Source organism: Melospiza georgiana, chromosome 15, assembly GCF_028018845.1.
Source record: "Melospiza georgiana isolate bMelGeo1 chromosome 15, bMelGeo1.pri, whole genome shotgun sequence".
Lineage (NCBI taxonomy): Eukaryota > Metazoa > Chordata > Aves > Passeriformes > Passerellidae > Melospiza > Melospiza georgiana.
The window spans coordinates 6894498-6918797 of record NC_080444.1 but is presented as its reverse complement, the minus strand read 5'-3'; the positions used below and the strand labels follow the sequence as shown (position 1 = coordinate 6918797).

Sequence of the window (24300 nt, the reverse complement as noted above, 5' to 3'; positions counted from 1 at the left end):
ACTCAAAAAAAAATCAGCAAAGCACCAGAGAGAAATGGCAAGATAGCCTTACCCAAGGACACTACAAAACACTTTGAGAGATTTATAAATAGCATATTCATAGATTAGTATCATAAATTTGGTTCTACTGAGTCCATAGATATGGGGAATTACTCTGCTGCTGCAGCTCAGACTTTGGATAAGAAGAAGAATGTAATTACTTACAGTCACTAACAGTCCCGTGGGCCTTTTCACAGTCACAGAACTAATTACCCTTTCAGCTGGCTGAGTTAAAATGAGCCTGACTGCTGTTATTTCAGTTGTGGATGAGGCATGTATGACACAGAAACACTGGTAGGCAGTTCTGCAAGGCACCAAGGCTAGGATGGCTCTCTAAAGGGGTTTCCCTGGATTGCCTTCAAGAGACAAGGGCTTCCTTATGGCCCACAATCAGCACCCCAAACACTCCACATCTTTAAGTGTCAGACACCTCCATCTACTGTGTGACAGATTTGCCTTATTGATACACCTCCAAGGAATCTAGTGGGAAATGGGATCAACAACAAAGCTGTTGACACTCATCCTCAATATTTTCAATTAGCAAACATAAATAAAAAAAGATCAAATAGATGTAAACAAAGCTTAAACTATTAATTACTTTGCCTTTTATAAAGGCTTCAGCTTTAATGACTCAGCTCTTTTTCACTAATAGTCTAAGATAAATTACTAATAATACAATTTAATAACAATATGGTAATATAAAATAAAATTAGTTTGGACCTGTGGATTATAAGTAGGTCTCAGTAATCCAGGGCAAGTGGATTTGGTGTAGAGCTAAAAGATTCATCAGCACACATTTGTGCAAGATAATCTGCAGCACACCCCACCAGAGCTTTCATGCATCACTTCAGCTGAGAGTTACATAAAGAGACATTTGTGAGAAAAAGGCAAGCAGCAGAGTTAAAAGATGAGGTGCTCAGGGATCAGTGCCACAACAGAGGACAGTGGCACCTCGGCTGCCAGCTCTATTGTACCCACTAGGAATGAGGGCAAGAACGGGGAACAGCCATTAGGTGGCAACAACTTCAAATTGCTTCCTGTCCCTCCTGCCTCTGACCCACTGACCCAAAACAACCCACAGAACATACAGGCAGATTTAGCACAGTTCAAAGCAAGCACAGCCCTACCTTCCCACACCAGTGTGCTTTTTAAGCAAACAGAGGGCCATGAAAAATCCTTCCCTTGGAAGGGACCTGTGTCTGGGAACCCATTTTGGACAGCTCTTGCACAGTGCCATGGCAGGAGAATGTCACCTGTGCTCACCATGGAACAGAAACACCTTCCTCCAGAAAATTAATGAGGTGATTCTTTAGAAGAGCAATGAGGACTGATCTTGATGATATGTCTGCATCTTGGTTCAAAAGATCTTAAAAGATTTACCTGTATCCGATAAAGCTGTTTATAAACTTCTGGAATTTTTTACATGCTGATAAACCATGATTACTGGAATCCAGCAATTTCACTTCTTTTATATTTCTTTTCATGTCTTTTATATGTGTTTCTCTTTTTCTGTCTATATTTTTTCCATAAATTCTTAGTAGGAAATTTGAACTTTAAAGGCTTGTTTGGAATATATTCTTCTCTATAAATCAAAATAAAAGTCTAGATTTTAAAGACAGAAAATCAGTATCATAAAATTATAGAATGGCTTGGAAGGGATCTTAAAAATTACCCAGTTCCAACCTCCCCATGTTTAAGTATTTTGTACTTAATAGGATTGTCTCTACCACACACAAACAACAACAAAAAATCCAAATGTTATTTAACCTGAATTTTTTTCCTTTTCCCATAACTGCTTATAAAACAGACAGCTACCACATATTTTCTTCACCACACAGGCTCTTTTTTACATTAGACAGCATCAGTTTTGCTTTAACAGAAGCAGCAAGCAAAACCACTCATAAAACTGCCTTCCTGCCAGTGATGTCATGGTCTAACATAACCTATGCTGGGAAGGGTGTCCTTTGCTTAGGCTGATAGAAGACATCTACAGGACTGTGCAAAATAAGTATACACTGACATATACAAGGATATGCACAAAGGAAAGAAAATAATCTTGCAAATAGCATCAACAGAAGTACATGTATTTATAAAAAAAAGCTGACCAATTCCTGAAGGTCATTACCTACTTTAAAACTCAAAGGTGAAAATGAAGGGGCACAGACTTGGTGGACTATGACACAAGAGAAAGCAAATTCTGCTATTAGAGCAGAAAGTGTTCATTTGACACAGAGATGATAGACTGATTGCAGAGTGACAGTTGTTATCCAGCCACCAGAAGGAATTGCCATTCTGCTAAGTAACATTTTCAGTATGAACAAATTTCCATAAGAATAAAATTTTCAAATGTGTATTCAAGCATAAAATAGCTTGGATAAAATATTAATCCTACAGGTGAAAAGTGCTTCCAAAGCTCTTTTCACAGGGAATCACCTCTCTGCAGGTGGGCAACACACAAAAATCTGTGTAATGTGTTATTTATTTTTACCACAGACACTGTCTAAGAGGGTGATTGGAATTCATGGAAATATCCAAGCAAGAAAGCTTGCAGCTCATAGTGTGCATTATAAGCAGTTGCTGCTTTCCTCTCTGCTTCACCAGGAAGACAGAATATTTCTAAAGCTTAATATAGAGCAGTACAAAGATTATGTTACATATATAAAATATAAAATAACACAAGGTCTAGTTTCTCCTTGGTCTATGGAAAGAAAATATAGAGTCATCAACTTGGTCATCAACACAGCTGCCAAATTGTTTTGTGAAGACTGTATTTTTAAAGAAAAGAGGAATACTGCACAGCAATAGACATCCTATGGAGCTAACACCAGCTTGGTGGCTCACCTCCATCCTCACCTGCTATCAGCTCCAACACATGAACTTAATCAGTGCAGAACAGCTCTCAAATACACAGGGTCAGCTCCTCCCAACCTTTAGGGACAGAAAACACTAAAGAGAAGTGAGGTAGTGCACTGGAATATCTAATTAGCTGATCACACAGAATCAATTAGGTTGGAAGAGACCTCTGAGATGACTGTTCACCACCTAAAAAGCACACAAGCAGTCTATAGTTCAAAAGGCAGAAAAAGGAACACCAGGGAATGGCTTGAATATGTGCAGATCTGCTTTACACAGTGTTAGAAAAGACTCATCCTGTAAGCAGAGGTTCAGGAATCAGTCTCCCCCCTGGAATAACTCTCAAGAAGGGGAATGCTGGATTCCAAACCCTCCCTGTACTGAGGCTAACACCAAAGGACTAGGCTACATCTCAATTACACACAATTACAGTTCCTCCATCAGCCCACCAGGAAGTTATCTGCAGGAAGCTCTGCAAAGTGATTGCTGAGGAAATCCCTCACATGTCCATAACAATCAAAACAAAGGCAGTGGAACAACATTTCTCCTCATTCCAGGTGCTACTTCAGTTCTAAAAAATGACTTTTAGCCTGTCATGTAGTTTGAACACTTCAAGTCCAACATTAATTTTGAGATAGAGCCTTCAGCCCAAACCAGAGCAGATCCCAGAGTTTACTGAACACATGCACCTAAACCCCAATATTTCAAATACACAAAGCTAAAATATGCATCATCTCCAGCACTGCATTTTTTTCAAAGTTTGCCATAAGTAAGAGTAAATATTTGGAATTCAATATGCTGAAGACAGTATTGGTCTTTTCTCCAAATATCAACTACCCAAACAGCTGCCTGGCTACCTTACAAGACACTCTTTTACCAGCTGCAGTTCTCAGATTTTACATCTTAGATGGTATTTCAACCTACCAGAACTACTGGGCCTATTGATAAAGTTTCAAAGTCAACACACTGATCTTCTGAGCTGAAACAGGGAGTGAACAAGGATTTCCTAATAAAAGACAGACCCCATCTTAGTGCTGTAAAGCAACTGCCAAATCTACACAGCATTATGAGAAAGAGGGTATTAAAGTTATAATCAAACTCATTATATGATTTAACATGTAATAGAGCCAACAATGCTAAAGCTGTATCAGTAGCCTTTTTCCTCACACACTGAGATATTCCAGACCACAGGAAAACTACAAGCATTGCTAAATAGAGCATATTTATATAAATACTCTTAGAGGTAGTTCAAAGAGTCCAGAGTAGAATGTTTAAGAGAGCACTATAACTGTAGAGAGAAATGGGGGATATTAAAAAAAAAAAAAAAACAAAACCCAAAACAAAAATGAGGAAGCTGGCAAAAAATGTTTCATTAGAATATGGGACTTCTCACCTGCAGATTGCTTATAAAAATGTCTAAGCAAGGTACCTGAGATAAAAATCAATTGTCAACAGGCTTTGAATTGCTACATGGAGGTCAAAATCCTCCTGCAAAATTCCTGTGATACAGAGTTGGGAAGGTCAAACCTCTTTAACATTTTCCTTGTTAAAAAAAGAAAGAAAGAACCATAGCATTTCTTTAGTCAAGGAATTCAGTTCTAGTTGTTATATGCAGAGCAATAATTAAGAAATTCTAGTTTCCAAGCAACCCCCTATGCTAAAAGAGACTGAAAATATCCTAACAAAAAAATAAAAAAATCAGCCAGCAGTACCACCACCAAATATAGAGAAATGCCTTTTCTGATTAAGCTAAATAGTTCCAAAAAGAGGAAATCTTCTGGAAAATGAAAAAGGTAGTTATCAGAATTGCAAAAATAATTTTAACCAAGGAAAATGTTTACACATGAAGCTTCCAGCAACAAAAGTAAGTCACAAGGAACAGTAAAATTTTACACATAGGCATCTGTAAAACAAGAGAAGTCTCTAGAAAAACAGACTTCCAGCATTATTCTGGACAATTTACAGAGGCAAATCCAAATAATTGTTTTGTTGATTCCTGCATGGCACTCAGACTTCCACTGTAGAAAGAGAATCCTCTGTAAACTGTCATCAAAAAAGCATGCAAGCTCAGATCCCAAAACACAGCTGTTAACATTTGAAGGTCCCCACCAGAGCAGTGGGTTGAAGACATGCTGCTAAGGATTCTTCAGGCTCAGATTTGTAAAATTCTAGCTCTCCCATTTTATCTGTACGTTAGCTTCTCTTCTGCAGAAAGGTTTGAAAGATTGCTCCTCAGCTCTTACAGGCATTTCCTCCCTCCAACACACCCACATCCTCACTGCAGAGGAAAGTGTTCCTCATTGGATAAATGAATGCTAAAGGAAAATAACTTTGCAGAATTATTGGCTTATTTCACTATATTGCATACATGCAAATACCATTAGAGAATGGCTACTTCCAATACCATCTCTCCAATGCCAAGAGCTCTTTAGCAATAGTTTATATGGCAAAAGTATTACAGTGAAGGAGATTACATTTTATTTACCTTGATGAGTCATTGTGACAGGTTCTTCACTGGATACATTGTTGTAAATGACCACAGCTGTGGCATTATGTGAAGCTGCTCGCAGTATTTTCTCTTTAAATGTACAATTTCCTCTCTGTAGTAAAGCAATCCACTGCTTGGTGTTTGGTGGCACCTGGAAACGTGTTCGAGGGTCACAGCCCAGACGATCTGCAACTGAAATGGGAAACAAATTTACACAGGCATAACAAAGAAAAAAAGAAAAACCCTAATTCCAAACTGCTTAAGTACTTAAATGTTATGCACTAGGAAGCCACTATTCTCTTGTGAAGAAAGTCTAAAGATAACCATATTCTTATGAAAATAAGATTTTAAAAAAAGAAGTCTCACGCATTGAAAGCTGTGACTATGTGCCCAAGAATTAGGCTCACTAACACAAGCCATTTTTAACTCCAGTGCAGCTAGAATAATGAATTCACATTCAAATCAATACCTGCCTAGAGGCTGAAAAACATTAGAATATGGTTCATCTGCTATAGGCATTTACAAAACAGCTGTTTATCAGTCATTCTGGGGAGTACAAATCTTTTTTTTCTTCCTAATGCAGCCACAAAGATCACTGCAGTGGGAAGTACAACTAAACAAAGCAGGTTGTGAAAACAAGATTTCAGAGTTATCTGCCATGTGCAGGCTACTGTAAGAAAGGACAACATTAAAAGCTGATCTTGTAAAACCCCAGCTGCCAACATCAGCTTTTTACATATGCACATTTTGTCTACAAGGAAATGTATTCAAATTCATAGAGAAACAAATGGGTTTGCAAACACAGTGCACTTGTCAGCTAAACAGGTATAGATGGTATAAAGGAAGAGTAACAGAAATGGCAAATGCCAGATGTCTGAATTCAACAGTGTGCAAAGCTCTTTTGTCCCTTCTGATGGTGTAACATATCCTGGAACAACCCAAAGCCACAGAGCTGTGTACAAAAGACACAAAACCCAAGGCAGAAGGAACTTCCCAGCCGCTGAAACCAATGAAAGACAGATCTGTCTGCACAACTGCAAACACAGTTTAGTCTGACACACTGGTCATATCATTAAAGGATTTTCATTTAGAGCCAACAATAGTTTATAATGCAAATATATTTATCCTTTTGAATGCCAAGAGTATAATAATCTTTGGCTACTAAAAATAGTTTGGATAAACAGTGATTTTTTTTCCAAGACAAAAAACCAATCTATTTGCATACTAGCTCAGAAAACATTACAGTTCTGCAATGTAAGAGCAAATAAGAGCAAAAGTCTCCCATAATTTTTTTCCTTTTCAAGAAGTGAGTTCAGCACAACTATGAGATTTCAGCAAAATAATCTACCACCAAAAAATATCCAGTTTAATATATTAGCTGGAAACAAAAGGTCTTTTAAACACTCTCAGTTTAACATAGCTGAGGTTAAAATCTGTAACAAAGGAGATTCAAAGAGCTAAAGATGTTTTCTGAAACAAAGAAAATCTTCTGCCTGCCTGGAGAAAGCTAGTGCAGATGAATCTATACTGTGCAGACACACAGGAAGTCATTGCATCTCTTAATTTGGACAAGAAGTGCCTCTCCCTGTTCCCCTGGAAGGAGGGTGGGGAGCCAGATACCAGCACATCCTTTTCACAATTGTTTTTCAAGCCTGTATTAGACATCTCAGACATGGAGGGCTATTTGCTGTATTTTTGTTTCATCCAGGCATCAGGGAAAATCTGAAATACAGATGTCTGAAGCCAAGTTTTATAGAGTGTTTTCTTCCATTACCCTGACATCATTACTCCAATCCTTGTGGAAACTGCTAGCTAGCACTGATCCACACGTGTTTTGCAGCACTGGTGATGGCCATCACAAACACCAACAATCACACAAGGGCAAATTAATGCTCACGGCACTTTTGCAGCTTGTCTCTGTAATCTTAAACTTGAAAACAGTATGTACTTTTGAAAGGAATTACAGTCCTTTTTGAAAACAAAGAATCACGACACAGCACGTGTGCCATCAACCTTTTGGCCCTCTGTTATGACAAAAGCTGCTTAATGCACGATTCCCCCTTGCTCTGAACATTTCCACTCATAAACATGGAAGGGGGAAAGCACTAGCAGACTGTGATAGGAAGTTCCTCAAGCCTTGAAAGTGAAAAATCCCATCCTTCTCCCATGAAATCATATTCAAGAATTTCAGGTATGATACATCTGTTGGAAAATACCATCTTCTAAATGGCCACAATTCCACAGAATCCCCTCAAACAGCCAAAAATAACTCTGAAAGTGGACACATGGCAAACATAAATTTACCTAAAATACATGGGAATATTAAAAACAGCAATCCCACAGATTATGGACTGTTTCCTTCAGTACAATCATGATCAAAACTAAAATATGAAGTGAAAACAAAAATGGCCACAGTTGAGTTATTACATTGAAAAAACCATAAAAGCAACAAAGAGCACCTTGAATGAGGAAGAAGCATTCTGCAAATTCATACAGGCACCTTGAAATTTGTATGCTTGAAAATTTTTAGCTTAAAAAGCAACAGAAAAAGCGGTGAGAGATAACAGAAACTGCATTGGTGGGAAAAGCAGTACAAAATTTTCTACCACAGTAGAGATCAAAGTCTCTCTCAGCTGTGGACAGAGCTATGAAATGTTACTGGATAAAGGAAAAGAATTAGGAAACAAGATATTAAGAGATTAAAGCTTTCCAGATATAGACCAACAAACACCACTCAAATGCTTACAGCATGTTATTCCTGACAAGGTGTCTTCAGTATATCCTGATGAAAATTTAACAGCTGACAACATTAGCTCAGTACTATTTAAGTAATGCAAAAACATTGAGGAAAATCTGGTTGGTTTAGATAAATCTGAACTGTCTGCAAGTCACTTGAGATTTAATAAAAAGTCCCAACCCACTTTTCTCTGCATTAGCATTCTGTTACACCACACAAATGTTAAGTAATCTTTTCACTTTTAACTAAATAAAATTCAGAAACAATAGCGAAAAATGTGGGGTGTTCTGCTTGTCTTTTCAATAGACTGAAGATACTCCAAAAACGTGGAAGTCTTAAAATCACAGTCACTCTTCTAGAAGACCGAGATGGTTACAAGAAAATATCCTCTGATTCGTTCAGGTGTCAGGGACATCAGTGGGCACTGAAGGGGACACACACAAACAGGGTCAGCCAGAATCACCTCTGCCACTCCCCTCTACCCTGCCCTCAATGATCTGCTATCCAAAGTTCAGCTGGAATCAACAACACATGGGCTGCAAGCATTACCTGGATGATCACAGAATTGTTCGGGTTGGAAAAGACCTTTAGATCATCGAGTCCAACCAGTAATCTGGCACTGTTGTGATCAACACTAAACCACGTTCCTGAGTAGCACATTTACAAGACTTTTAAATCCCTCCAGGTATGGTGACTCTACCACTGCCCTGGGCAGTCTGGTTCAGCACTTGACAATTCTTTTAGTGATGAAATTTTTCCCAATATTGAATCTAACTCCCTCCAGGCACAGCTTGAGGCAGTTTCCCCTCACTGTGCTACCTGGGAGAAGAGGCTGAACACCACCTGGCTCCACCCTCCTGTCAGGGGGCTTTAGTCAGCAAGATCCCCTCTGAACCTCCTTTTTGCATCTCCCTCAGGCTCTCCTCATCAGACCTGAGCTTCAGCCCCTTCCCCAGCTCCTTTGTCCTTATCTGCACATGTTCCACTATCTCAGTGTTCTTCTTGTAGTGAGAGGCCCAAAACTGATGTTATTTGCAAGAATGAAAAGCAACTTCATATTAAATTATTCTAAAACAAATCACTTGCACAGAGAAAGATATGATCAGAAGCTACTCATGGAAGTTCAGAGGATATAAGCATACAGAAAGCCATTTAAGTAAGTTTCCCTATAGGTGTGCTACTGTTCTGGCTTGTTTGAAATATAAACTATTTACCCTGCCTGTCTCTGTGTTTATCCATGCATCATGTGCTGGCAAAACCCCAATTTTCTGGTTTAGAAGGTTTAGAAGTGGCAGCCTGCTGGGTTAAAGAGCTATGTACAATGTTGTTGTAAATATCTCCCTTCCTAAAATAAGTCCCAACACCTCAGAAGAGCCTCTTTACAGAAGAATCAGCTGTGATTTAAGTACCTACCATTAGGCTCATGTTTGTTTTTGCTTTAGGAGAGCTTCAGTTTCCTTTTGCAAAATACACAGGGCTGCTCAATTTGTAGAACTGTTGTTCTTTGAGCATTTTTTATCATTCAAGACCCCTTTCTGCTGAAGGACTAAGGTTTGTGAAAGCACTTTAGGGATTAATGGGAAAAAATAGTTAATGATCCATTAGATCCAACCAAGGTTCCTCAGCTACTGAAGAAGTAGTGGCAACCTCACAGCATCTTCCTTTTCCAACTGCTTGACCATGTTTTAGCCTTCTCCCTATAGGAAGGGGAGCCATTTTGTGGAGCAAAAATGAAACAAAAAGGGCAGCTCCCAGCAGCTTTGTCACAAGTGCACACCTGTCTGAATGCAGACTGTCCCCTAGTTCTGACCTGTGCCTGGGTTTGCTCTTTCTCACACTGAGTTCCTGCTGCTGTTGCACAGCTTTGAACAAAACTGTGACACCCCCACTTCAGCCAAGGTTGCTGCACTGGCTGTTATCAGACTTTGTCCCCTTTTCACAGAAATATCCCACTCTCTGTGCATTAACCATTTGATTCCATGCAGGGCTTTTTTTCTTTCTTTTTTTTTCCCCCTCAAAAGGTCAGATATCTTGCTATTGATTTCATCTTAGCTAATACTGTACTCTGTAAATCCAGCACCAGTTGCCAGAGCTGGTCTGTCTCAGCTACCCATACAGAAATCATTTTAAAGTCTGACCTTCAATCACTGTAATACAATAGCTGGAGAGACACCACCAGTATTTTGAGGGACAGCACATCAAGAGGCTTGTTGGTACAGAAACCACAGAGGAACACAGGAAGGTGCAGGGCCATGCAGGCTGCACCCCAAAGCATTCCCTCCCTACAGCTCTGCTGCCCAGGTAGGTGCTATGTGGAACACCTGACTGGTAAAACAAGACAGCTTTGTGCAACACATTAATTATAATCCTGTGATAAAATTTCCAGAAAAGGAATTCACCTGGGAAATTCACAGAGGCAACTCAGCAGTGCTGATGGATTATTTCAAGGAATGGCACTGGTTATTTTCTATCCCATTAGGGCTTAATACATGCAATGGACATATTTTCTTTCCATGCATTACTACTGGTGTTACTATCAATATAGCCCTTATTCATGCCAGTCATAATTTCTACTTTATAAGGTGGTGCCATTGAATCAATGAGTTATGTACAGCAACATTTTCCTTTCAACAGCTCTTTCAGGTAATTGCTTTGACTAAAGCTGGCTTTAGTATGAAAAGAAACTCTGAATAAGAGGTAATCTGGTTTCAGGAGGAAGTTAAACAAAAGAAAATCACTGAAGCTTAGAAGAGTCCTATAATAGTTCAGATTTAATCTTGTTAGCTCAGTAAGTATTCTACAATTATGGCTATATACTCCAATATATAACCTCCACTTTAGCTATCAATTAATGACTGCTAATTAAGCCGAATACAAAGATCAATCACAAAGGACAGAAGCACGTTACAGGATCCTTCTTCCCCTACTCTACTGATATATTTGCTTGCTGCATTTTCATAAGCCGTACTGGTTTGGATTCTGGGCCAGAATTTCTGTCTGAATGCTGCCTAAAGCTCCACACTTACCAGGAAACTGGCATTTCAAACCTTCTGTAGCTAAAACTTGTTCACACAACATGTTTATGAAGTGCCAGATGCTACAGAATGCTGTAGTTACAGCACTATGCACAAGATATACCTCCTTCCTAACACTGAGCCAATATTGTTTCTTCCACACTTTCACCTTTTTCTAACATATGTTTTTCCTCACATTCCCAGTCTCTTTGCCAAGCCCCGACCCTTAAATCCCTTTGGAGAGCTCTCCTTTCTGTGAGCCCTTTCTCCAAAGCAGCTTTTGTACAACCACCACCTCCCTACAAGCCCTTTAGGCTCCATCCCTTTCCACCCCTCCTCACCCACTCATTCCTGACCTACTGGCTCAGTGAATTTAACATTTCAAGTTTGACTCTGCTGCAATTTCCCTTCCTATCAGCTCCACTGCCAGTCCTGGTCATCCTGCCTGCTCCCCAAGCCAACCAAGGTGCACAAAACCTTCCCTCCCAGCAAGTCCTGCAAGGGGACTCTTCAAAGCACACAAAATTGAATTTCCAGTCCTCACACTGGAATCCAAAAGCAATAACCCAGATTCAACAGCCACAGAGTCCTGCTCCCCATGGAGAATGTTTTTGAGGGAATTAAGCCACAAAGCACTGCAGTTTCTCCCAAGAACCATTAAGGTGAGTATTCAGTGGCTTCTAGCTTGGTTTGCCATGGCAAGGGGAATATCCATGACACTTAAATGTCTGCATCACAACTGGGGTCAGGCACCCAGTAGCAAAGAAGAGTAAAAGCACAGGTCACTGGAGTGGCACAGGGCTGAACACTTGCAGGGTGCATGTACAGACATCCAGGAGCACTCAGAGGCAGCTGCTGGGAGAGGACTGGGCTGAAAGGACCTGGAAGTGTTCAAGGCCAGGATGAACAAGGCTTTGACCAAACTGGTTGAGGAGGGTGTCCCTTCTCAAGCCAAGGGGCTTGGAACTAGACAATCTTTAAGGTCCTTTCCAACCCAAACCACTCTATGATTCTCTGAAAATGTCTGGTTGCACAAAGTCACAAATAACACAGTAAGGGACTGAGAAGTATTCTGGAACCTCACTAAAGGAATACTATAAACCTGAACTAAATTATAGAAAATCTGCATCAAGCTGTGAAGACACATTTCACTTTTATCCTTCCATGCACAACAAAAGGAGGGTTTTTTTGGAATCTGCAAGCATTCACGTGCAGCAATGGTTTAAAATGCTCTTCTAATCAAAAATTAAGTCACTACAAGAGATGAACAAGTTAGAGGAGGTAAGAAAAGCAACTCAAAGCAGAAGAACGGAAGAGAGATTAATAAAGAAACTATGCTGCTATCATGCATTTAATGTGCTTGGAAAAAAAAAACCCACACAGCTGCTGAATGTACAGGCAGCAGCCAACTGTGACCAAGAGCCCGCTGGAGCTGCACTTTCACAAGTCACATTCACAGGCGGTCACGCCAGTTACTGCCACCCCACTCCCAGGGGAGCACTGCCTTTGAAAGCCCCTATCAATTTCATGCAAGCCCTATAAAAAGAACACAGAAAGGGTTTTAATACATGTATTAACATGACAAGGTTGAATTCCATTAGAGAAATCCTGCTAAAGAAACAGGAGAAGTGATGGCCTATCATGCTGCACAGAGATTTAAAGGATGGGTGACCACATGGAGCTGGCATCTTCAAAAAGCAGTACATAAAATATTAGGCATTCAAGAACAGAAGTCAAAACCACCACAAAACGCTTAAAATTACAAATTTTGTGTGGTCAGCAGCAGATCATTGGCCCTGAATCTTGAATTAGTAAACTAATTTCTTTCCCTGCAGGCAATGAGTAAGGGATGTGATAAGATGCCCCATTCCTGGAAGTGTTCAAGGCCAGGCTGAATAGGGCTTTGGGCAGCCTGGTCCAGTGGAAAGCATCTCTGCCCACAGCAGGGGAGTTGGAACTTTATCATCTTCAAAGTCCCTTCCAAACCAAACCATTCTTTGATTCTATGATTCTTCACAGAGCATGCAAAAATGTGAAATTAAGGACACTTCAGCTCTAAAACAGTCCATGCCATCAAGGTGCTAACAGATCACCCACATTTGTGAAAATTTCAAAGATAGCCCATAAATGGGTGAATGCTTGACATCACAGCAGTTTCAAATTCAAGGTACCTTCAAATAAAGCTGCTAACAATTGTAGAGTCATTTTCTTCTGAGGATACATGAAAACTGGGGAACAGCATTTACTGCTCTAAGCAGTGGCTGGCAGCTACTCATGTTTAGAGCTATTAGAAAAAATTTTGCAAACAAGTTCACCAGCAATATTAACAGGCTGATTAAAAAAACATGAAAGCAATTACTTTCAGTGAGGCTGCATCATCTTTTATCAAATCTGAATATAAAAAAGCAGATGTTCAAGAACAGCTTAACTAAAAGCATAAAATATTCCAATCCTCCTTACTAAATGAAACGCTTTTAAACCACAGGCACATCAGCAAAATTCAAATAAAATGTAAATATATAACAATCTACACAGAACAATTCAGAGTATCTAAGAATAAGGAAAACAACTGCTGTTGTGCTTGCTTTAAGCTGTCTGTTATGAAACAGAAGAGCAAAACTGAATTTCCCCCAAAACTGATAACAGAGTTTTAACCACTGCACTATGTCAAACCATGTCAGGTCTGACATTTTCACACTTCCTGTTGTGCTTTCTCAAGAAAGTTATTCATCATAGTACTTAGCAGTAGGTATAAAAATACTGTTTATAGACTGCTCACAATTTTATTTAGCTCTTCTCATTATCAGCTGCTCGTGAAAATGCTGTCAAAGCCTCCCTCAGTGTTTAAATTGCACCTTAGTAAAGGCATATCAAAAGAAAGCAGAAAAAGTTACAGAGGCAGATTAAAAGAAATTAGTATCAGAAGTTTTTCCTGACAAATAACACAGCTCAAAAAAAAAAAAAAAAAGTGCTTTGATACCTTTAAAAACCTGTTAAAATACTACTTGCAGTAGCAGTGTGTTTACATGCCTAAAACTTTCAGGACAGACTCCTGATTTCAAGGGGGCTGTGTGGGGATGTGAAGAATATCAGGAAGCACAACGACTGCAACATATTTAATGTTAGCTGATGGACAGGATTTGAAGTACAAATAAAAATCATTTTAGAGCAGACTTCCTCAACAACTTCTGCTTCCTCATCCTTCCTCCCCAAAATGTACTCCATAATATATTCTAGTTATATTTTGCAGAGCTTCATTGAGACTGGCAAGCACCTGCTGAGGCACAACCTGATCCATCCCGACCAGCAGCTGACAGAGGCTGCCTGGCAGAATGCATTTGCTCTGAAGAAGCATCGAAGTATTTTCCTGATCTTAAGATTTGGCAAATTCTCTAAAGCTTCTAATAACACAGTACTTTTGTGCTATCAATTCTTCTAAAACACTCTTAGTATTCACCACTTAAGACTCTAGTTTTAACTGACTACAATATTTCACTTAATACATTATTCAGATGTTTACTGTCCAGGAGGCAGGTTGGGACCACTGTATTCCATCAAGTGGTCCATTTCTTCAAGATGGCAGTTTAGATAATGTCAAGAATGTATTTTCAAAATAAGATACTACTAAAACTACATCACTATTACTGAAGATACTGGTTTCACTTCAGGCAAAAATCATAACAATACTCTAAGCTGTTCAAATTACCATTCTCTATAAACCCCAGCATATATCAAAAGAAAAACTGATGGACAATGGCTTTGTTTAATTAAAAGAAAACTGATTTCGACACTCTAGCCAGTGTTCAGTACTGCAAGCAACCGCATTTCGGGCAGGCTATGAAAGAGCAACAGCTTAGTAGCTTCAGTCCTTCAAAGTCTTGATGGGCAGCTTAAACAGTGTTTTTAGGAATTGCACACTGAAAACCTGTGACTTCATGCAGTTGCAAAGCTATCCAGATGCAGAGCGAGATGGCTATGCAGCTGTTCTGAGATTCAAGGCAACGCTGTAACCAAATACTGTCAACTATCGCTACACTCTCTGTAATTAGTTAAGGAATAACATCTTCACCGCTGAATGCACTAAATCTACTGGGATCCATGCTGGAAAGCACACTATGCTTTGCTGAGCCGATATTCAAGCCAACACTCTCAGATCACGGATTTATTTTATTTCCCTCTGGGCAAGCTCTTCCTCCTCGTCTGTCAGAGCTGTCTAGGAAAGCCTGCCGAGCCCAGGCAAGGACCAACCACCCGGCAGCGAGCGAGGGAAGCGTTACCTCCGTTGATAGGGACGGGAGTCACCAGCAGCCCCTTGACCTCCACCTTCGGGGAGTCCTGCCCGTAGCGGCCGCGGTCGATCCGCAGCAGCGTGGGGCCGCCGCGCTCGGGGCTCAGCACGGTCACGTTGATGAGCGCGGTGTAGTACGCCTGGCTGGCGTTGTCGGCGCCGGCCGGCCGGACCCGGCCGTGGCACAGCAGCAGCGGCAGCAGCAGCAGCACGGAGGAGCCGCCGTTCCAGTGCTGGCGAGCCCACCGCCAGCTCATCTTCGAGCCCAGGCGAGCCGACGGCCGTCACCGGTTGCCTCCGCCGCTCCCCCCCGGCAGCGTCGAGCCCCGCACGCCCGGGTGTGTCCTATCCCATCTGACAGCCCGGGAGCGGAGAGAGACCAAAAGCAGGCGGAGCGGGGAGGAGAGCACGGGCTCATGCCATGGGAGGAGCCAGGGGAGTCATGGCAGGTCCCAGCCGAGTCCGATCTGCCGCCGCGGCTCCCAGGGGAGGCTGCTCGGGGGAAGCCGAGCTCGGCCGGTCCCTCAGAGCGCCGCGCTCATACCGCCCGCCCGCCGCCGCGGGGGAGCTCCGGCCGGGCGAGGGGAGGGGAGGAGGCGGGGGCGGTGCCGTGGCCCCCTCCCCGCGCAGCCCCTCGCCAGCCCGGGGGAGGCTGCCGGCAGAAGCCGCAGCTGCCGCCTCAGTCGCGCTCGCGAACAGCCGCGGGGCTCGCCTCGGACTCGGCCCGCCGCGCCGCCTCGGTTCGCCTCGGGGCTCGTCGCCGCCTTAGTGCGGCAGGCAGCGCAGGTCAATGCCCAGCCCGGCGTCTGCAGCCGGCAGCCGTCGCTTCATGCCCGATTCGCCCTGAGGGCGGCGGGGGCCCCGCACCGTCCCGCGGCTCCGCCACCGGCTCCGCGCCCGCGCCTCGACTGCAGCTCCGCGCTCTGCGCAGGCGCCGCACGCCCCGCCCCGCGCCACGAGGGCGAGAGGCGGAGCTTCGGCCTCCACCACGCCCTCTGGAGGCGGGGCCCGAACAAAGGGCGGGGCAATGGTGTATGATGTCATTGTGGGCGTGGCCAGACGGCGGTGGGAGCTGGCGCGGGGATGGCTGTGGTGACACCGGGCTGAGCGACACCGGGCTGTGGTGACACCGGGCTGTGGTGACGCCGGGCTGCGGTGACACTGGGCTGAGCGACACCGGGCTGTGGTGACACCGGGCTGCGGTGACACCGGGCTGAGCGACACCGGGCTGAGCGACACCGGGCTGCGGTGACACTGGTCTGAGCGACACCGGGCTGTGGTGACACCGGGCTGCAGCCACCCGTGGCTCCCGAGGAGTTCGATCACAGCGTCCAGAACCACCTTCTGGAAAAGACCTCATCGAGTCCAACCTGTGACCAAACACCACCATGTCAACTAGACCATGGCAATACAGTCTGTCCTTAAACATCTACGGGGACGGCGACTCCAAAACCTCCTTGGGCAGTCCATTCTAATCACCTTTCTGTGAAGAAAGTCTTCCTAATGTCGAACCTAAACCTTCCCTGGGGCAGTTTAAGATGTTGGGACACACAGACATACAGGCTCCCATGACTCCTTAGCATCTTCTCAGAAAAGTATTTCCAGTTCAGGAATGCTGATGGCCAAAAAGATACTGAGTTTTAAAGCACGTCAGAAATAGAGGGTGGAAGAACTGTGTGTGTGAAAACTAGGTGGGATGTATTCAGTCTGTCCAGGTAGAACTGAATGGGATTTTGGGGCAGGAACAGCACAGCCTCTGTGTCAGTTCATTCTTACCCTATTTGGTGTTACTCGCTTCTGACGTACTAAAATGGGAAATTGTACAAACGCTCAAGTATTGTTAATAAATATTAATCCCCAGAAATACTGTAAAACAGGGTTTGATGAATGATCAACTAACATAGTTTTAAGGATTTCAGCCTCTTGGGAGATGTAACAAAATAGTGTAATGGCCTCCTTGGATTTTGGAAGACAAACTAACTGAAAATTAGTTGCAGCAAAGAGAACAATTACTGCAAGACTGTTAGGATATTTTCTAAGTTCTTCAAAAATAGCTGTGGAGCTGTTCTTTTGAGATATGGTCTCCTTGGTGACTTCCTCAGCTGCACGGGAAGGCCCTCAGATAAGTTTGGTGTTTAACCTATGCATCTTATTAACTTGTTTTCTTCTGAGAGCTTTTGTATTTTATTCATTTGTGATGCACTTGCTCACACACACACATAAGATAACACTGTTGAAGCACAGTCTGTTTATTTCATTGAGATACAAGTAATTTTATCCTGCTCTTGGAGAAACCTATTCCTTTTCCAAGGAAAGCAGCACGCTTCCAAACCTGCATCTTGGAGCAGAAGGGATGTACAAGCTCTGCTAAAGACATGTGTGGCTCTGTAAAATCCTCTGAGAAGCTGCTTCTGCAAAGCTCTGTAGAAATGTCAATACAACCCAGGAAATTATTCTGAAGCAGCAACTGAATGTTCTGCTTACATTTTTTTTAAAATTTAATTTTGTCATTCTTGGTACATGCTGGGTGAGGAACCACATGCTATTGACTGTCTCCTCATTTCACCCAAACTTTCACCCCAGCCAGAGGGCTGACACACTGCAGTGTGCAGATCATGTTTTGGAGCTGTTCTTGCTTTGATTTCTCAGCACTAAGAGCTCTGCATCTTTCTGATGCAAACTCATGTGCGTTATTGCTGAAATGTCCTCAGAAGGGGCCAAGTCCCAGGAGCCTGAGGAGCTTTTGCCATCACCGTGCTGACCTTCAGAGAAAGATGTCAAAGCACTTTTGAAAAGCATTGAGGAAGGATTCACTGGCCATGTTAGAAGCAAAACAAGGAGCCCAGCCAGAGCATCCCCAGTTCTTTACTAACCGCATGAAATGGCTGGTTTTTATTTTGCCCTGTCTGGTTTCCTGTGGGCTGTGCTTCTGATGGAGAGAGGTGTTCCGATGCCTGTGTGAAGGCTGCTTTCTTGGTTCCATCTCCATCTCCATCCCCATCCCCATCCCATCCCCACAAACACGGTTGGGGAGCTGTTCCTCACCTCCCAGCCTGTCCTGTGGATGGGCTGGAAAGAAGGTGAGGAGCAGCCAAGGGGACCGCTCATGGCCCCAGAAGAGGAACAGCCAAGCACTGCTCCAGGATGCACCAAAATAGGATATTTCATCAGTAGAACAGCTTCAATCTCCTTATGGCCCAGATGGGCAGGCCCCTGATGGGGTAAGGAAAATTAAAAGGTCCTTTTGGATGCTTTCACCCCATGGTGGAACTGGATGAGGGGGTGATGATGGAGAGGAGTGGAGATGTCCCCCTTCTGTCCCCTCAGCTGTGTCTCTGCCACTGACGGCTCCTCAGGGGACATTATTTTACTCAGACAAATGGTGCTGATGCCTTCACAGCTCCACCAGGGGTAACGCGGGAGCTGTGCCTGAGCGTTCCTTGAACTCCTGGAGATTTGTTTTTTAGGGGAACGCTCATGAATCCACTCGTGTCCCATTTCCCAGCGAAAGCCTCGTTCAGCCGCGGTGCCACCCTCGGCTCGGCTGTAACACAGCCACAGCCGCGCCGCCATCTTCCCGCGGGGCCCGCGGCCGCCGGGGCAGGGCGCCACCTGCGGGCTGCCGGCCGCACCGCCAGGGGCCCGCGCGGGGCGGGGGTCGGTGCCGTGAGGGGAAGGGGACTGGGAGGGAGTTTGGTGCCATGATGACAAGGGGGTCCGGTCCGGGGGGTCGGTGCTGTGAGGGGAAGGGGACTGGGAGGGAGTTTGGTGCAATGATGACAAGGGGGTCCGGTCCGGAGGGTCAGTGCCATAAGGAGAACCGACCGAGGTTGGGGTTGGGTGCCCGTAGAAGAAGAGGGGTCCTGGGGAGGGGGTGTTGATGCGCTGAGGAGTCTGCGGGGTTTTAGTACCATGAAGAGAAGGAGAGGGGTCGGGGGGTGTTGGTGCCTTGAGAAAAGGCGTCCGGAAAGGGTTCGATTCCCTGAGAAGGGGGCTCAGGGAGTGTCCGATTCCCCTGGTGTGGTGAATGGGGATAGGAAGGCTGGAGACCCCCAGGGCTGAGACCCCCAGGGCCAAGGGGACAGGAGACGGTCGTGGATCCTTTGGGGACAGGGCTGGATGCTGTGTTTCCTTCGGCCAGTGAGCTGCACCAAAGAGAATCTGACTTCACCATGAGAAAATACAGACTTTCATCCTGGATGGAAACGCCACAAGATCCAGCTGTTTCTGAGAGGACACAGGGAAATGCAAACGGACACAAAAGTAAAAATAATAAACCCAAAATATGCTGAAGTCTTGGGCCAGGGCTGGGCTGCCCCAGGGGCAGAGGTGGCCCCAGGAACCAGAGAGCAGCTGCCAGTTATGACTTTATTCATTTTCACATTTAGATATTACAACAAAACTCTTAATGACAAAGGATAACAAGTACTATAGGAGAAGAGGAAAGGAAGCAGTGTTCTAACTGGTTTGATATATAACTGTGAACTTCCAAAGACAGGACTCAACGTGAGTTACAATCACTCACATAACGCTCACTGGTAGGAAATCTCACGTGCAAATACCCACACACTCACCCACAGCACACTCACACACACACAGACCATGCTTTGTACTCACACAAAACCCCTGTTTTAGCCTACTTGCTTCAAAGGCAGCCCACTGAAACATTGAATGCTGCTAGAGCAACAACAGGTACCAGGTTAAAATATTGCAATATAAATGTAGTGTTACTTAATACACAGGTTTTTCTTCAGAGACACACGTGTATTTGCAAGTAGGGGACCCCACACTTTGTTTTCAGGAGGGAGGAATGTCCTCTCAACACCAGCACTTTGTAAAGAAAAGTGAGACTGAACACAGAGTGGAAGGAGCCATTTTAAAGGAAGGTGATGATGATAAATAGCTTAGCTTCAACGCTGAGTTCCAGTAAGAAGCCCAAACAAAATGAAACAGAGAGTGCATTTTGAATAGAGCAGGCACAAATATCAAACCCTGGGTTTTAAACATTGAAATACTCCCTTGCTGCTGTGGAAAGAGAGACAACACAAGACATTCTTTCTCACATCTTAAAACCAAAACAGACCAGCTTCACTTCATGCTTATCTGGAGACTGTAAAAATAAAAAGCCAGAAATAATTCAAGAGAATGGGAAGGGCTATCAACTTTGCACATCTAATTTTAGTATACCTTTAGAGAGCAAAAGTACAATTTTCTCAACAGCTCTTCAATATCCCACCCTTCAGTTGTTCTTCATCAGCAGGAGTGTCTGAAGAGGAGCCAGATTTTGCTCCTATCAGGCTGCATTGTTCATGCAATACTGTTGACACAGACACAATAGGATCTGATTCCACCCCCCATCTAGGTGGTGCAAGGGAGAAAAAATAAACTTCTGTGGAGTTGAATGTTCAAAAATCAGATGACACAGAAGTGCTTTCTCCAGGGTGATGCAGGGGATCATTAGCAATGGTTCTAACAACATAGCCCTTCTCCACAAGGATACTTGTGAGCAATTTACAGCTAAACCTAGAGAAACAGTGCAGCTGTACTGGCTGGATGTCCATGCTGATGACCAGCCTGGGCACTAAGATGCCTCTGTTCCCTTTCTGCTGAGGAATCCTGCCATGCCCAGCAAATGTCATGCTTTGCTGGCACATACCTATCCCTTACATATGGACAGGGACTAACAGCTACTTTGAAATTCTGGTTTTGAACTATTATATTGTTCTTGGGGTCTCTCTCAGATGGGGCTGTTTCTAGGCAGAGAATTCTTCACGGAGTACTGGAAACAAGAGAGTCTGGGTCCTGTGGATGCACATCACCCAGTGAGTAGCCTGAATTTAGCTCAGCTGGTCACCTTCTACCCCTGCCAATGCCAGTTAGGAGCAGCACGAGTTGCATGCAGCCTTCCTTCAGCCAAGGGAACCACCAGTTCAAAAAGCAGGGCAAGATGAGGGCAGGAGAATTTGATCTTGCCTACACCCTGTTGGCTGTCCTACTTCCTTGTCCTGGCTCTCCAGCAGCTCCCGCCAGAGGATTCTTACTGAGTCGTAACAATTACTTAAAGATGCTTAAATTCCTGGCAGCTTCAGGGGACACCAGTAGAAGTCAGGGAATTCATTGTAATATGCAGTTTCCAATTCCACATCCTGAGCCAGTTTGCCTCAAGCTGGTCTGGTTTTGTGCCTCTTTTTTGCCATGGAAATTGCAGCCGTGTCATCCTTCTGACACAAAAAGGGAGTGGAACATTGAACAAGCTGCACAGGCTTAGAGAACCTGAATGACAGGCATGCTTTTCCCATGTGCTAAATAAATCTCCCCATTACACTTGTGTGGAGAGCTATAATTAAGACTTGGCAACTTCGTCCATAAGGACTCTCAGGCTTACGTCGGGAAACGCGTAAAACCCTCTGCTGGGAAAGAAATACAGTTTGGGAAAGCTGTGCATCTGACAGGAAACACAGTTTTACAAGTCCAAACCCTTGGCTCTGTGACAGAGGTGTGGCCCACAAGCAGTAATTCCCTGGTGCTGAGATGCCCTGGTGCACAGAGCTCTGCCAGCCACGGGCATGTGGGAGAAGAGATGATGACAAGCTGTTCCAAGGAGCCTTTTCACCCAGACTCCTGAGGCGGTGATGTAACCCTTCTCTGTGGCTGAGCTCTTGGATTGGGAGCAGCATGGAAAGAAGTAGGTGGGAAGTGGTGAGGCAGCAGTACAGAAATCTATATAGAGGGGCTGTGGAGGTTCCCCAGAGCTCTGAATTCACGTGGTATCTCTTAGAAATAGAAGACCAAAGTAAGGAGATGTTTCCTCAGCAAATAACTGTTTCTTAATCCTCTGGAGTCAGGTATGCTCTGCTGGAAGCTCTGCAAAAGAAACTGGAGAGGAGCCCCCTGGATAGAGAGTGCCTCCTTTGAGTCAGGGAACTTGAGAGACAGGAAAAATCATGGTGCAAACTGTCCATCCAGGAGAATCAGGGCTTGAACCCTGGCAAGGTGCTGGGCTCCATGTGTTCAGTGATGTCAACACATAAGGGGATACAGCCCAGAGCACCTTATTGCTGGAACACTGTTCCTTCCATTGTTTCCAAAATGCTTTGCAGCAGCTTGAAAATAAACATTTCACTCCCTGCCCTTTTGATATTTTTCCTCCCAGCAAACTCTATGTTTAGAAGCCAGCTCAAATTAACCTAGCTTTGCTTTAATTTCTCACTTGAGCAACAAATGATCTCAGCACCAATCTGGGAGAAGGAGAAGGCAAGAGCAGCAGACCTGTGAGTAACCTGCTCCCAGCAGAGATCATAAAAGAACCTGTTTTGCACACAGCCTGCAAAAAATTGCTGTTTATCTCACCTGCAGCACTCTAGCCATCTGCTGATGACCTACTCAGCACTAGCTGTGTTGAGATGGCTAAAATAATCCGAGTGATAAGGCAGATTGGCAGGTTTCCCCCCAGCAGATATGAGAGGGGTGTGGGTGTTGCTTGCAGAGGAGATGGAGAGGCTGACACCTACTCAGGATGAGCAGCATGCATGAACATTTACAGAGATCCCTCGGGATCTTTCTGTACACCTCTGTAAAATGTCCTGCTCTTGCTGCTAATACCACTAGGGATTTCTTCCCTTTGATTCTGCTCCACAGCTCAGCAGCTGACATCATGATGAGGGGAGGAGGAAGCAATCCAAGGAAAAACATTCAGGCTGCACACCAGGAAGAAACTTGAGACTAAGACAGATCTATTTATATCTGACCTGAAATGGGCTTTCTGAATGGGAAGCTGATCTGAGCGGAGGCTGGATGTTAGGCAGAAGGTGCCATAGTGCTGAACACAGGCACCCACTCTCAGCAGAATGCATCTGTCTGAGGTGCAGCAATAAAAGAAATATGAGGAATCAGTGATGTGCTCTCTCCAGTCGTGGCACAGGGAAGCTGCAGCTGGAGGTGCTGCACGGTTCATGCTGCGGTTCCAAGGACATCGGTGTTCCCCGTCCGTTTGGGGTGGGTTCCCGGTTGGGTTTGGGCATAGGTTGAAGGAGAAGCTCTGGATGACCCTGATGACATGCCTGGAGGGCCTTGCAGTTGCCTCCAGGGCCTGGTGCCATTAGTACTGCTCGGAGAAGAAGGAAGCGTGGAGAGTGGGGGGACTGGCCCCCTCTCCAGGCGGGGTGCAGCTGCCATCCTCAGAGTGTTCCGACAGCTCCCCGTATTCACTGTTGTAAAAAGTCTGGCCTCCGACTTGGGACCCGTACGACGGCCGACATCTGCCCCGCAGGTCTGACTGCCCCCCTGACAGCTCCATGGTCCGACTGGGCCCTTTACTGCTGTGAGGGAGAGAGACACAGAATTAACCTGGGCACTCCCAGAAAGCCTCTGTCCTGCTTAGAGAAATCCCAGCTTCCAAAAATCTCATCTTCTAATGCATGCAGCAGAGACAGGGTCAGGAATGGACTTGCACTTCCATTTCAAAGCACAAAACCAGGCCTTGCTCCAATAAGCATAGCCTGTTTGTTTTGTGACAAATCTACACATATCCTGGAACACTTACTTCAGCTGTCCCAGATACCTTTGTGATACCTTCTAGATACAGGGAAGGGTTGGGATCCCAATGAGTAGGGAGAGACAAGAGACATTACATTAATTGCTTGTAGACCTGGCAGGAATAACAGAAATTGATACAAACCAACTGCCAGGATGGGGGAAAGGAAACAAAGGAAGATGATGAAGATGTGGACGATAGTCTTATGTCCCATCTCAGTGCCTGCCAATACCAGGTGACTGTCAAGAAATCACAAGAGCAGGGGCAGGGACACACTCAAGAAGTTTAAGGCTAGTGTTTTCCAGGACATGGGATACCAAGTGTAAGAAACAACAGGAACATGCCTTA

The 24300-nt window shown here is 44.2% G+C and overlaps 2 protein-coding genes across 5 annotated transcripts in view; both read right to left on the bottom strand.

Moving 5' to 3' along the window:
* Positions 1 to 16320, bottom strand: part of RNF130 (ring finger protein 130) — a 55739-nt gene extending 39419 nt beyond the window's left edge. For 3 of the 4 annotated variants that reach the window (XM_058034694.1, XM_058034695.1, XM_058034696.1), the window contains exons 1-2: positions 15409 to 16320; positions 5378 to 5572 (exon numbers count right to left, since the gene is read on the bottom strand). In XM_058034694.1, the coding sequence (XP_057890677.1) occupies positions 5378 to 5572; positions 15409 to 15676 (463 nt within the window). In that variant the 5' untranslated portion in view covers positions 15677 to 16320. The remainder of the gene's footprint in view (positions 1 to 5377; positions 5573 to 15408) is intronic. The other variant, XM_058034697.1, reaches the window with a different exon arrangement.
* Positions 16321 to 19707: 3387 nt separating this feature from the next.
* The window catches only part of FLT4 (fms related receptor tyrosine kinase 4), a 56937-nt gene continuing 52344 nt past the window's right edge, over positions 19708 to 24300 (bottom strand). Inside the window, exon 30 of the mRNA XM_058035060.1 lies at positions 19708 to 23737. Coding sequence (XP_057891043.1) covers positions 23518 to 23737 — 220 coding nt within the window. The 3' untranslated portion in view covers positions 19708 to 23517. The remainder of the gene's footprint in view (positions 23738 to 24300) is intronic.